The 12996-nt window shown below is 43.3% G+C and overlaps 1 protein-coding gene across 4 annotated transcripts in view; it reads right to left on the bottom strand.

Moving 5' to 3' along the window:
• Positions 1–12470, bottom strand: part of RALGAPA2 (Ral GTPase activating protein catalytic subunit alpha 2) — a 323126-nt gene extending 310656 nt beyond the window's left edge. Inside the window, exon 1 of one of the 4 annotated variants that reach the window (XM_037811966.1) lies at positions 12201–12470. In XM_037811966.1, coding sequence (XP_037667894.1) covers positions 12201–12306 — 106 coding nt within the window. In that variant the 5' untranslated portion in view covers positions 12307–12470. The remainder of the gene's footprint in view (positions 1–12200) is intronic. The other 3 variants (XM_037811965.1, XM_037811963.1, XM_037811964.1) reach the window with 3 other exon arrangements.
• Between the last annotated feature and the right edge of the window lie 526 nt (positions 12471–12996).

Here is a 12996-nt window from a genome sequence, read left to right as displayed (position 1 = left end):
GACTTAAAAACAAAACAAAACAAACAACAAAAACAATGGATATGGTCTAACATAACCACTCAGAGAGGTCAATTCCATTTATTAAAGGGGTCACCCTTTATTTCCCTCCGATTAGATAAACAGTTCTCAAATATTACTCCCATAATGTCATTTAAGGCTTTCTTCAAGATCTAGGCAATTAACACAAAAGTCAGTGAGCTTCACTTTGTGGTATATATGGGCGAGGACAGAGATAAGGGTACTGCTGGTTTTGTGGAAGGTGCCAGAATGCCTTTCCAGAACGGCTTGCTCAAGAAAATACAAATCAGAATGAGATTCGGGCTATAGGAACAGGGCAGGGGACCCCAGCTGGCCAGGGAACGCCCCCTCCCTCACCCAGTGATGGTACAGGAATGGGCATATGAACCAAGTAGGCTGAGCAGGGTGGCTCTCGGCACTGGCACGGGCCCTCAGGGGGGAGCCATGCTATTCTCAGGGGTCGCTGTGAGGACACATCGGCCAGCACTGCCAGGGACCATCTCTCCTGCCCCTGGCAGAGTCAGCCTGAGAAGGAAACAGAGTCAGAGAAAACAAACACACAAACAGAGAACGAGGGGTGGAGAGGAGTGTTGCCCGGGAGGTGGAAAAAGAGAGAGTAGCCATGTGTGGAAGCCTGGACATCACTTAAATCCCTGCAGACAGCCATATCGAAAGCCAAATTTCCTCTTGGACTATTTAGTTACATGTGTCATTATATCCCCTCTTTTGCTTACATTATTTCAAGGCTGGCTTTCAGTCACATGCAACCAAGTGTTCCGACTAGCACAAATATGTGACCATTCTGGTGGGTCAGAATAATTAAGAAAAGCAAGAAAAGCTCAGAATGGTTACACACACACACGCATACAGGTGGTTGCCAGGGGCTGGGGGTAGAGGGAGAATAGGGAGAGAATGCTTAATGAGTACAAGGGTTTTCCTTTGGGGTGACGAAAATGTTTCATAACTAGATAGAGGTGGTGGTTGCACACTATTGTGAATGTACTAAATGCTACTGAATTGTTATTTTATGTTATGTGAATTTCACATCAATAAAAAAATTTTAATACAATTTAATTTTTTAAAAACAATTTCTTAACAGAATATTTTCTTTAGTATATCTATCATAATTTCCTAGAAGAGGAAATTGGGTCAATGATATGTACCTTTTTAAGACCACTGATACATATCAACGAACTGCTTTCCAGAAACATTGTATTAAATTACCGGCCAATCAGAGCACACTAGGGACCCCACACAGTATATCATCGTTAGGGAAAAAAACAACACTTAATAAATAGGTGAAAACACTGTAATCTTTAAATTTATATATCTTAGATTACTAGTGAGGAGTGACATTTAAAACACTTTTATAGATCTTGGCATTTCTTTATTTGTGACTTATGTGAACATATATTTGGAACATTTATTTATTATAATTTTCTTGTTGATATGTAGGAGTTCTTTATGTATTGAGGCTGTAACTATTTCCTATAACTTTCAAATATTTTTCCAGTTAATTATTTACTTTTTACTTCAGTTAAAGGTAATGTGTCTGTTTGTGCATGTATTTATTTTAGGAGTTGAAACAGAGGGATGGAACCATTCTTTCCAAAATAAATATTTGCAATACGAAACACATACAGAGAGAAATGCTGAGGAAAACTAGATGATATTTTACTTACACTCCAGGAGTTCAGTATAAGCTCTCCTATATCAAGCCTACCCAGCCCAAATACTTCCTTATCTTACCAAATATAAAGCCCAAGGAATAGAGAGGTTTATAGTGTTTGCACCAAAAATATGACCAGGCAGAAGTAAAACACGTTAATCCCTAAAAAGAGTTGTAAAAGGATATATGTTTTCAGTTCCATCTCTTCCAAGCAGTTTTGAAAATACTATCAAGGATTTCATTAAAATAATTTTCAATGCTAGTTATAACAGCTCCTTTTTTTGGGTAGGGACTCAGTTTGGGTTTTTGTGAATTTAAAAGTTTACAATAGCATCTCTTCAATTTTGTTTCCATGAAAGACTATCTGGGGAGCTTGCCCAAGCCTCACCCAAGCCTGACCTTGCCTACAGCCTCTGGCACTATGCCTCTTCCTCCTACAAATAATCCTTTCTGATATCTACTTCACTTAGAATCCAAAGAGTTGGTCTGATGACCATGTGCACAGAGGAAAGGTTACAGAGCTCTTAATTCATCATCTTGAATCATTACTTTAATACTGAGAACTTCTGGCTGGTAAAAACAATCTTTGGGGCAGGAAGACTTTGGGGAATTTTCCAAAATATCCACAAGGTGGCCAGCCACTGCCCCATAGACTTAGACACAGCTTTTCAGAAATCAGAAATTCCAGATTTAGATGGCAAGCTTTGGCATCTCTAACGTTGTGCAAAATATCTGGCCCAGAGTTGGTGTTGGATAAATATCTGTTAAATGAATAAGAGAAAGAATGAATAAGCAGGGTAGTGTAGACTCTGAAGTCAGATGTCTATTAAGAGCTATGTAACCTTGGATAAGGTTCTTAACCTGTCTGGGCCTCATCTGTAAAATGGGGAGAATGATTTACCTTGGCAGGTAATATCACTTGGGAGGATTAAATGAATTAACACACGTGAAAGCATTTATGGCAGTGGTGACTGCTGAATAAACATTAAAATTATTATTATCACAGGAAGGTTGTTACCAAGAGGAATCAAGATGAATAAGAAGCTATGTTCTCAATGTATTTATCATCTAGTTGAGGTGATCAGGCGGAAAACAAACAGGTACAATACAAAGCTAAAAGCCCAAATGCTAAATGAAAGGTGCAAGTGCTAAGGGAATCATGAGGAAAGATAATTTCAGGTCAGGGAATGAGGAAAAGCTACATGAAGATGTGACGTGTTTATGCTGTCTCCTGGAAGAATCTGACTAGCAGGATGGGCAACACCTTCTGGGGAAAGAATGCCAGGTTAGTTTGAGTTTTCTGTGAGACAGACACCAAGACGGACTCAGGCATGCAAGAGATTTATTGGAGGAAATGCCTGTGAAGGATAAAGGAGAAGGAGCTGGAGAAGGCAGGGAAAGGCTTTGAACCACAATGCAGGTCTGACACCTGCAAAGGAGAGGGGAAGGAAGGAGTGTTGGGCAGGAAGAATCTCAGACTGCAGCACGATTCTAAAAAAGGTTCAGCCAGGCCAATGCCGAGTCCTCAAGCCAAAGCTTCCCTTCAGACAGGCTGGCAGGAACAGGTACTCCCGTTGTGCTCGGTCACTGGCTGGGGGCAGCCCAAGGAAAGGTTGGCTTTGGCTGCAAAGTGGTGGCAGATCCAGAAGAGCAGCAGCTGGTACCATCAGTCAATTAAACTCCAGTAGCAGGAGGTTGGATGGTACACCTTCATGGCTCCCTCAGTTGGGCACAAGCACTCTTACTAGTATCTTACGTGTCCTCAAAAATCTGGTCAAGGTTAATGAATATATGCCATCACTTTAAAATCAAACACAAGACAATATCAATGGGCTCCTTATCTTTTCAAAAAGGATTCTTTTAACTAAAGCACAATTATGACAGCTAAATAGCTAAATCAAAGTACATACATACTTACTGTTAAAGATTACAACTACCCTTACAATTGTGTTCAATATCTTCCTGCTGTGGTTTCAGTTTCTAGGACAATATAAAAGACATAAAAAGCATTATGAAACATCTCTTTTCTAAAACTCAAAGCTAAAACCCTGAATTGAGAATTCAGAACTAACTCAGAAACAAAGCTATACTAAGAATCTATAACTAGATCCTTTATAATATGTAATTCTTATAAATTCCTCTTTTAACTTCATCAAATTCTCCATGTCTGGGTTTTGCTCATAGATTCTAGATCCCCTCACCTAAATAAAATTTGTGAGCAAATGCCTCCAGGAGGCAGTAATTATGTAAAAACTAACTTGCACTGTAGACCACCTAAAATGCATTAGCAAGCTGATATTTAATAAATGCCATTTAGGATTAATATGATTCATGTGAACTGACTGCACAAAATAGATCCAATGAGAAGATGAGAAAACATTACACTAAGGCCAGAGTGCTACATGGATATAAGATAGTAATATGGTAGAGTTACATCTTATAGGGGGCTAGATCTCATGAAAGGCAAAAATGGAGTAAAATCAAAATTACCCTTAAACATTTGACTGACACCCAGCAAAAAAGACACTCCCACAACAAGAAGCACAAAGGAAAGACATTCACTGAGGCACAATGGATTCCTGAGTCCCTCCTCATGGCCACTCCAGGGTAGGTGGTCCCTCAGTGGAAGAGCAGGCAACATCTCACAACTTAATTTGCACCCCCCCATCCCACCCTTTCTGAGCAAGCAATTAACACACGAATTAAATAAATGCATTTAAGAGATCACTCCCAAAAAGAAAAACAGTAACAAAACAGCCTTCCAGATTACAAAAATTTCATTTATTTAAGGGGGCTACATGGCACAGAAGAGGGAGTAAGTTCCTCTTACTATACCAGCAAAAAAGCAGGCTTAGCAGATGGCATCACCTCTTACCTTAGCAGAGAAAACAGAAGCTGTGGAGTAAGCACTTTCCCCAGCACCCCGCTGGTGCTTTCTTCAGGATGGCCTTAGAGGTTGAGGGGTTTCCCTGTGAAGCCTGAGCTCCGGCCCCCCACTCTTGGGCCCACTACAGACCACACCTTTCTCCTTCATTATCCCCTCTCTGTCTACTGTTTCTTCAATTTCACTCTTTTTATTAGTTCCTTCTCATAATTACAAATAAGCTCAAGTTTCCCCAGTTCTTAAAAAAATATAAAAATCTTATCTACACACACACACACACACACACACACACACACATCCATCCTTGATCTGGAATTGCCCTCTCTCTTCCTGGAATTTAATCAGTACTCTTTCAGTTGCAAGACTCAGAAATACGACTCAAGCTAGCTGACGCAAAAACAGGATGTTACTGGCTCCTGAAACTGTTAAATTCAGGGGCTGAGCTGGCACAGACTTGGCTGAACCCCTTGGCTCCCATGGGGCCTGCTGGGCTCCTTCTCTGACTCGGTCTGTCCGCTCTGTTTCCCCTTTAGTGTGGAATTCAGTCTGGGACAGGTTCTCTCCACATGGTGGGAAAGTTGAACATTGGCAGCCGAGGTTCCATCCTGAAGATTTGCAATCCAAACGGATGGAAGCCCTCCCCTCCCGGCATCCACCTTTCAAATCAGAGGAGCCTGGGACTCCTGACCGTTCACTGCACCAAAGAAAACATCAGATTTGGTTTCTCCTCTGTGTAAAACCCTTCCCTGGATTCCAGCACCTACCTGAACTACAGGATACAGGCAATTTGCACACTTAACTCCATGATACCCAGCATCACTACCTTTACCCAAGCTCCTCTCTCTGCAGTCCCCTCATCCCCAACTTGTCTACCTGGTACACTCTTGTGCTGCTTTGGATATATTATGTCCCCCAGAAAAAGCCATGTTCTTTAATGCAATCCTGTGGGGGCAGACTGATTAGTCTGTTGATTAGGGTGAAAACGTTTGACTAAATTATTTCCATGGAGGTGTGGGCCCTGCCCATTCATGGAGGGTCTTAATTAAATCACTGGAGTTCTATAAGAGAGCTCACAGACAGAAGGAACTCAGAGCAGCTGAGAGAATTTTGGATGGATGCCTGCTGATGCTTTGAGATGCTTTGAGATGCTTGGAGACATTTGGAGATGTTAGCCCAGAGTTTGCTCGGGAGAAGCTAAGAGAGGACCCCGACGTTTAGATGCATAGGAGCTGAAGAAGCTAAGAGAGACAATCCCGAGACATTTCGGAAAAAGCCATTTTGAAACACCACCCAGGAGCAAAGGACCAGCAGACACCAGCCACATGCCTTTCCAGCTGACAGATGTCATGTCATGGGCCTTTCTTCAGTGAAGGTATCCTCTTCTTGATGCCTTAGTTTGGACACTTACATGGCCTTAGAACTGTAAATTTGTAACCTAATAAATCCCCTTCATAAAAGTCAATCCACTTCTGGTATTTTGCATAATGGCAGCTTTAACAAACCAGAACAACTACCTATTCATTATTCAGAACCTACCTCAGACCTGACTCCCTCAGGTGGCACTGGCAGAGTTCCCCACCACCAGTCATTTCTGCTATTCCTCCTCTGCACCTGTGGCCTCTCTGTAGTTTATCCCACTCCACCCTGGCAAGTGAACCCTCTGCTGTAAATTTAATTGTTTCCATGCCTCTGTCCTCCCATATTGTGTGTCCTGGGCTTGTACCTTAGTAATCTGCACTTGATCTTGGTCAAAAGGCCAAGAAGCAACTGTACCTTATTAATCTTAATGCACATCCCTGCCTAGCAGACAGACACACACACACACTTACACACACTCGAAAAATGTTTGTGAAACTGAACTTAAAAAAATTTTAAGCACAAGACAGCTGTTTACTAAATGTTTACATGTATACATTAATTATTCTTAATTTTATAGTACAGTAACTTACATTCTTTGCTTCAAAAATAATTTAAAATTCAAATTAAATCAATTTGCTATTTTGAAAAGCAACACACACAAAAAATTAATAATTCTCTACAGTTTTCTCTCTGGTACTCAATTTGGAGACCAAAGATCAGTACTCTAATCAGTAAAAGTATTTATGCCCACATGAAAATAAAGCCCTTACAAACAAAATGAAAATACAAATCATAAAAGTTTAAATCAAAATATTCTGGACCTAGTAATTATCTCCCGTCTTAGAATAAAAGGTAGAAGCCAACCTTTTTCAGTTTTCCCAAACAAAACATTTGAGCTCAATCCGACAATCATCCTTGGTTCACCTTTCTCACATCAGAAGTCTAGTCAACCTCAAGCTCTAGAACCAGGGGTGATGTATTTGTGATATACCTATGCATCCAAAGTTCATTTTATACTCCAGAGGTTATGGATGAAAAATGTCAGTAAGTTATGAACGATTAGCAAAGGGAGCATTAACACAAAATCCTTTTGCTTCAAACAAGATCAGCTGAGAGATATCCAACTAGGACTGACTGAGCCTGAAGTTACACCTCCCAACCTGGTTCTGGCTGTAGAGTCCAGGGGGCATTAACATCTTACCACCCGGCAGGCCTGCCAATGACCACTGAAAGGCAGAAGGAGCCTTTTTATCGAATGCTCAAATCAAATATGATAGCCCCAAATAAGCTCAGAAGAATATGAGAAAAACAGACGAGGAAGATAGCAGCAAACATCAAAGCAACATTTTTGGAAGACATGCAAAAACGGATGGGCTTTGTTTACATGTTGTTTACATGTTCATTCTGGTGGGTGAACATATTTTCTGATATGTAAATACACTTTTGAATCAGATAACCAGCAGAAGCACAACATGAGTTGGGAGCTGGTAAGCAAGTAGTTAACCTCACTGAGCCTGTTTCCTCATCTGTAGGCTGGGGGTAGGAACACTGGCCCCTCATAGATAAGGGAGAATCAACCAGAGCATGACAATTGAACCTCCCTTTTAAGCTCCAGACCACTGTCCAACAACCTCCCAGACATTTCCAATTGAATTCCGACATTTTCTCAAACTAAGCATGCAGAACCCCAAACCAACCTTACCTCCGTCATTAGCCAGGCTCCCCTCCCAGCTTTTCTGATTCTACCCATGACACTCCCATTCCCCCAAACACCCACCACACCAATTGGCAAATTACAAAAAAGTATTGCTGCCCAGACTACAGTGAAAATAGTAGTCTCAGTCCTTGCTGGTAGCAAGGCTGATGGGAGCAACACTAAGGAATCAAATCATAAACATGTTCAAATCCAACCATTTGATTTCATTGCAATCTATTCCAAGGAAATAATATAAAAACATAGAAATGGCTGCTTCCCAAGATGTTTGCAGCAGTATTATTTATATCAGTGTTTAAAAAGGAAACAACCATCCAGGAAATGGTGAACTAAATTACGGTACATAGTCTCAACAAATGTTCTGTAGTTAATAAAAAAATGAGAGGAGCAAAGCATGGAAAAAAATGCTAACAATAAAATAAGTTTAACAGGCAACATTTAAAATTGTAAGTGAACTTGGCCCCACTTAGAGCAACAGATGCAAAAAGGGAAATAAACGGAAATGTTATATTTTGTTTGCTCAGTAGACAGAGCACTTGTAAGTGTGTGTTTTCTCCTCTCTGCTATCAACTATTTGGTCTAAACTCTGATATCATTTGATATAACTTAACTGTGGCCTCTGATTACAAATCTCTTCTTTAAATTAACCACCCCTCCCCCAGCTTCTGCAAACCTCATTTTCATTCCTTCATTTAGAGACTCACTGGTTCCTGCTGCACTGGTCCTCTATAATCTGCCCCAGCTCGCCATTCACTGGGCAACCTCTTACTTCATGTCCTCAGCGCCTGACTGCTCCATCATTGCCACAGCCATCTCAAGGGTCTCCCTGCCTCCAGTTTCACCCCTTCCTCGACACACCCACTCATTCTTCCTCACCCGGAAGGCAAGAGAGGCAGTTCTCAACTCTTATCACTTGACCTGCTAAAAATTCTCCAGGAGGGCTCTCTTACCTTCAGGATAAGATCTGGGCTACATAACTCCAGCCTTTCTGATCTGGCCTCCAACCTGCCTCTCCTCCTCTCCTGGCAGGATTCTCCAGCCTCACCCCTGGGCTGTACATACTCCAAAAGTGTGGACCCACTAATAGCAGGGGTTCTCTCACCCTATCTTCAGCACTGAACATTAACCCTCCCCACACCCCCAAACTAGACTCTGGGAAGAGTCAGGCTGGTTTTTCTCACCTACCTACCTCATTGCCAGGTATATTCCCACCACCAACTCTTACCTCTCCCTGCCATCTATTTTCCCAAATTCTAAATCCTGCTCAGTCCAAATGTGTAGCCGCAAGCCACGTATGGCAACTGAGCACTTGAAATGAAGCTAATCTGAACTGCACTGTGCTTTAGTTGTAAAATAAACACTGGACTTCAAAGACTTAGTATGAAAAAAAAAGTAAAAATATTGATATTTTATATTGATTACCTATTGATATAAATTTAAAACTACACATGGCTCACAGTACAGTTCCATTAGACAGAGCCAGTCTAACTTTTCTTCAGGGCCCAGCATGAGTAAAACCTCCTTCAAAAAGCCACCACTCCCTATGCTGTTCTTAATGATTTTTTTTTTCTCTTGCCTCTGGAGATCCAATAATGCAGTTTACCATCTAATCCACTATCTAATTACATAATACACTAAGGTATTTACTATTAATTTAAACCTAGTCTTCTTCTTACATCAATACCATTCCTATACCCCTAACTGGGACTCATAGGAAGCACTCAACTTTTGATTTAGACATGAAGCTTTGCTGGGGTGGGAGCAATATGGTAATGTTTGTTCTATTTTGTTTACTCATTTGCTTTCCCAATGATGATTTCAACAGCATAGGGAGAACTGGAAGTAAGGGAACCTGACAGCTCTTTGTTCTTCCTCTAATTAACATAATATGCAGCAACCATCTGGTACATTGCTCAGAATCTGTGCCTCAGTTTCCCCCTCTGTAAAAAAAGAATTGATAATATAAACACACTCTATAATATACAGCAAAGCCAAACTATCTTAGAAAGGTCTAATTGCATTCATTAAGATGATTCTGTGAAATACTCTGCTCTCTGGAACTAATAGTGCATTTCTCAGCCAGTTGTCTCAAATGCAGGCTATTTGTGATTAAGAGAGAACAAATTCATCAACATTGGAAAGAAGGGAGAAAAGAAGAGAGAAAAAAAGGAGAAAACATTAGAAAGAAGGGAGAAAAACTACCTATCAAAATACTTCTTCTATCCTAGTAATGGTGGGAGACAAACAGTGGGAGGGAAACTGTTAAATGTCTACTTCAGGCTGCAGGAGTTTATACATCATATTCACAATAACCTTTATGAAGCAGACATTACCATACACATTTTACAGAGTAAAGAACCTGAGGTCAAATACAAGCTAAGTAACTAGTGCAAAATCACACTGCAAATGGCAGGCACAGGGTCAACAGTTATGTTTGATGTAAAAAAATAACATCTTTTTTATTATCATATGTGAAAAGCACAAGTTTATATAAATATGGAAATAAAAATACAATAGTAACAACTATTTGTTTCCTTCAGATAGGTTCCCTGATCTTGGCTTAATTCCTTTCAGTTCAAGAGGCCTTTGTTTTTGAAGTAGACTTTTTTTAAAGTAGCAACCAAATAGAGGTATGTGATGTGGTAAGAACTAGTGCATTGATGGACTATTTGTCTTTAAAGTCTTTAAACCACAGTGGCATATGAAAGTTTACATTAAACATTATAACTAGAACTCCTCAGACACATTTTACAAAAATCTCCAACCTACAGATAAAGATCACAGTAATACACACACACAAACATATACACTTAAGGAAATATCAAAGACCCTCTAGATGTTACAGAACTGAGGTCATAATGAGTTCGAAGAAATGATGAAAGAAAGTTCCTCAAAGTAAGTCACATACCTTAGAGTGAAACCACAATTACATAGACTTGAAAACTCGCTACTTTCTCAGAATGGTAACAATGTACTGGTTATCTCTAAGAAGCCAAACTGATCTGGGTTTAATTGATTCTGCCTTTACGAAATGTAGCTAACTTAATCTTGTAGACCTGGACAGAACAGAAGACCCAGTTCTCTACCAGAGAAAAAATTTTAAAGTATCAAAAGCTGTAAAACGCTGCTCAACTCTCCTTTATCAGAAAGGTCTCTGCAGTAGGTGTTAATCAGTCACTATTGACTTAGAACCCCGCACAATGCAACCTGTGTGTGCGTGGTATTTTATTACAGGAAGTAGAAAGTTCAGTTTACCAAGAACACCACATTTCACTTTCAAAAGTCTTGAAAACTAATCCCTCTAACCGTAACCGACTTCAATTCATTCCAAATCGAACAAAACAGTGTAGTCTCAAGGACTCTGAGATTGTAAATAATTTCACTTGGCAATATCAAATAGCTTTCCCCCTCTAAAAGTATTTCACAGATTAGAAATAATAGCAACTTTTAAACTCATGAACAAGACATTCATTTAAAATCCTCACTTACAAAATGAATTTCTTTATGCCATATTTTCTCAAATGACAGGCACACTAAAGCTATGTGCCTTAGCTCAAGTGGTTTTTGCTCATTTTAAGAATAAAAAGGCATCTGGAAGGAACAGGAGGTGTCCTTTTCTCATCCCCCAAATACACAAAGACAAGTCTGTCTATGGATAGCAAAAATGTTTTCAGCCTAAACAAAAGTTAAGACTAAGCAGGTAAGAAAGAAAACAAAACACAGCCTCTGCGAACCAGCTACAGATCACATGCAGCAGGTGACAGGAAGCCTTGTGGAAACTTCACACCCAAAGGAGTGAACTTCATCAAAAGTCAACTCCAGACCCTCCTGGGTTCCACAGAACCTCCACCCTACAGTCCATAAAAACGGGAGGAAGACATGTCACCATCACTGTCATCCAGCCAATAAAGGGGAAGCAGCCTCCCTGCACCCAGGAAAGCCTCCACTCCCTCCAAGCAGGCACGAAGAGCCCCTTCACGCCAAAGACACAAAGAAACTGAAGCAGCTAGAACCAAAACAAAATACAACTCACAAGTGGGCGCCCGGGAAGGGAGCTGACAGTTACATTAAATTTGCACTTGGAGTCTCGGATTCAAAAATATAAACAACACTTAACAAGGGGGAGAGAGAGAGAGAAAGATGACAGTTCAATTAAGCCTGTGCTGGGACCCCTTGGGGTCCAGTCAATTTGCTGGGGAGCGGAGGGGCCGGTCACAGCTGTATCCGACCCGGAGGTTACCCACGAAGACCGGCGCCGAGGGAGAAGCTGGGGGGGAAGATCACACTACAGGGCTGCAGGCAATGCCGGAGGGCCAGGCTACCCGCTGCCCGCGGAACAATGCCTCTGAGGGCTATTGGGTGGGTGGTCCCTAGCCGGCCCCGGAGAAGAGGGTCTGACCCCCTCCCCGCCCCGGGGTCTGCGGCATCCCCCGCCCCCGAACCTCGCACAGCCCCGCAGGTCTCCGCACCGGCCCTAGGGGGGCGCCCTCCCGGCAGGTGCGCCCGGCCCCCCAACCCCCAACCCCCGGATCCCCTGATCCCGGGACGCGCCTCACCCAGCAGCGCCCGCAGGTGCTTCAGGCGGGTCAGCACGTCCTTCTTGGGGTCCAGCACCTTCTGGGTGGACTTCTTCACATCCCCGTGACTCCTTCGGGAGAACATCCCGTCACGGGAAGCCCGGGCCCCGCCGGCGGGACAGGAGGCGCCTGCGCCGCGCGGGTCACCGCATAGGATCGGGCCGGCGCGTGTAGCGCGGGCCGCTCGCCGACCCCCGCCCGGCCGCCGCCGCCGCCGCCGCTGCCGCTGCCGCCTCAGCTGGGGCTCCAGGAAGGAGGGGCGGGCCCGGGAGGCGAGGGGCGGGCCAGGAAGGCGGTGTCGACGCGGAACCGACGGCACCGCCTCGCGGGAGGCGCCGGCCGGCCCCTTCGGCGCGACGCACGCGCGCGGCCCGGACCCGCCTCCCGGTTCGCCCGCCAGCCAGCGCCAGGGCCCCGCGGGGACGCGCCCGAAGCGCCCAGCCGGCGCCACGAATCACAAAGGATCTCGCCTCACGCAGGCGCCGAACTACGAGTCCCGGGATGCACCGCGAGGCGGCTTCCTACCAGGCAGGCCGTGGGAGTCAGTGGGCTGGCTCTGAACCCGTCTCCGCACCTAGACGTCGGCCACAGGCGCTCTTGGGTAATGTAGTTCAGCAGGAGGCGAGGCGCGCGCAGCGTCCTCCTTACTGGAGTCCCCAAAGCGCGCGGCAAGATCTGCCTACTCTCCGCTCTGGGAGGCTCGGGGGCGGCACTTTTATTCTCCCGTCTGCTTGCCCAACTTGTGTTTCGGTACAGCGCAATGTGAAAAACTATC

The sequence above is a fragment of the Choloepus didactylus genome, chromosome 19 (assembly GCF_015220235.1).
Source record: "Choloepus didactylus isolate mChoDid1 chromosome 19, mChoDid1.pri, whole genome shotgun sequence".
Taxonomy (NCBI): domain Eukaryota; kingdom Metazoa; phylum Chordata; class Mammalia; order Pilosa; family Megalonychidae; genus Choloepus; species Choloepus didactylus.
This window is presented reverse-complemented; position numbering and strand designations above follow the sequence as displayed.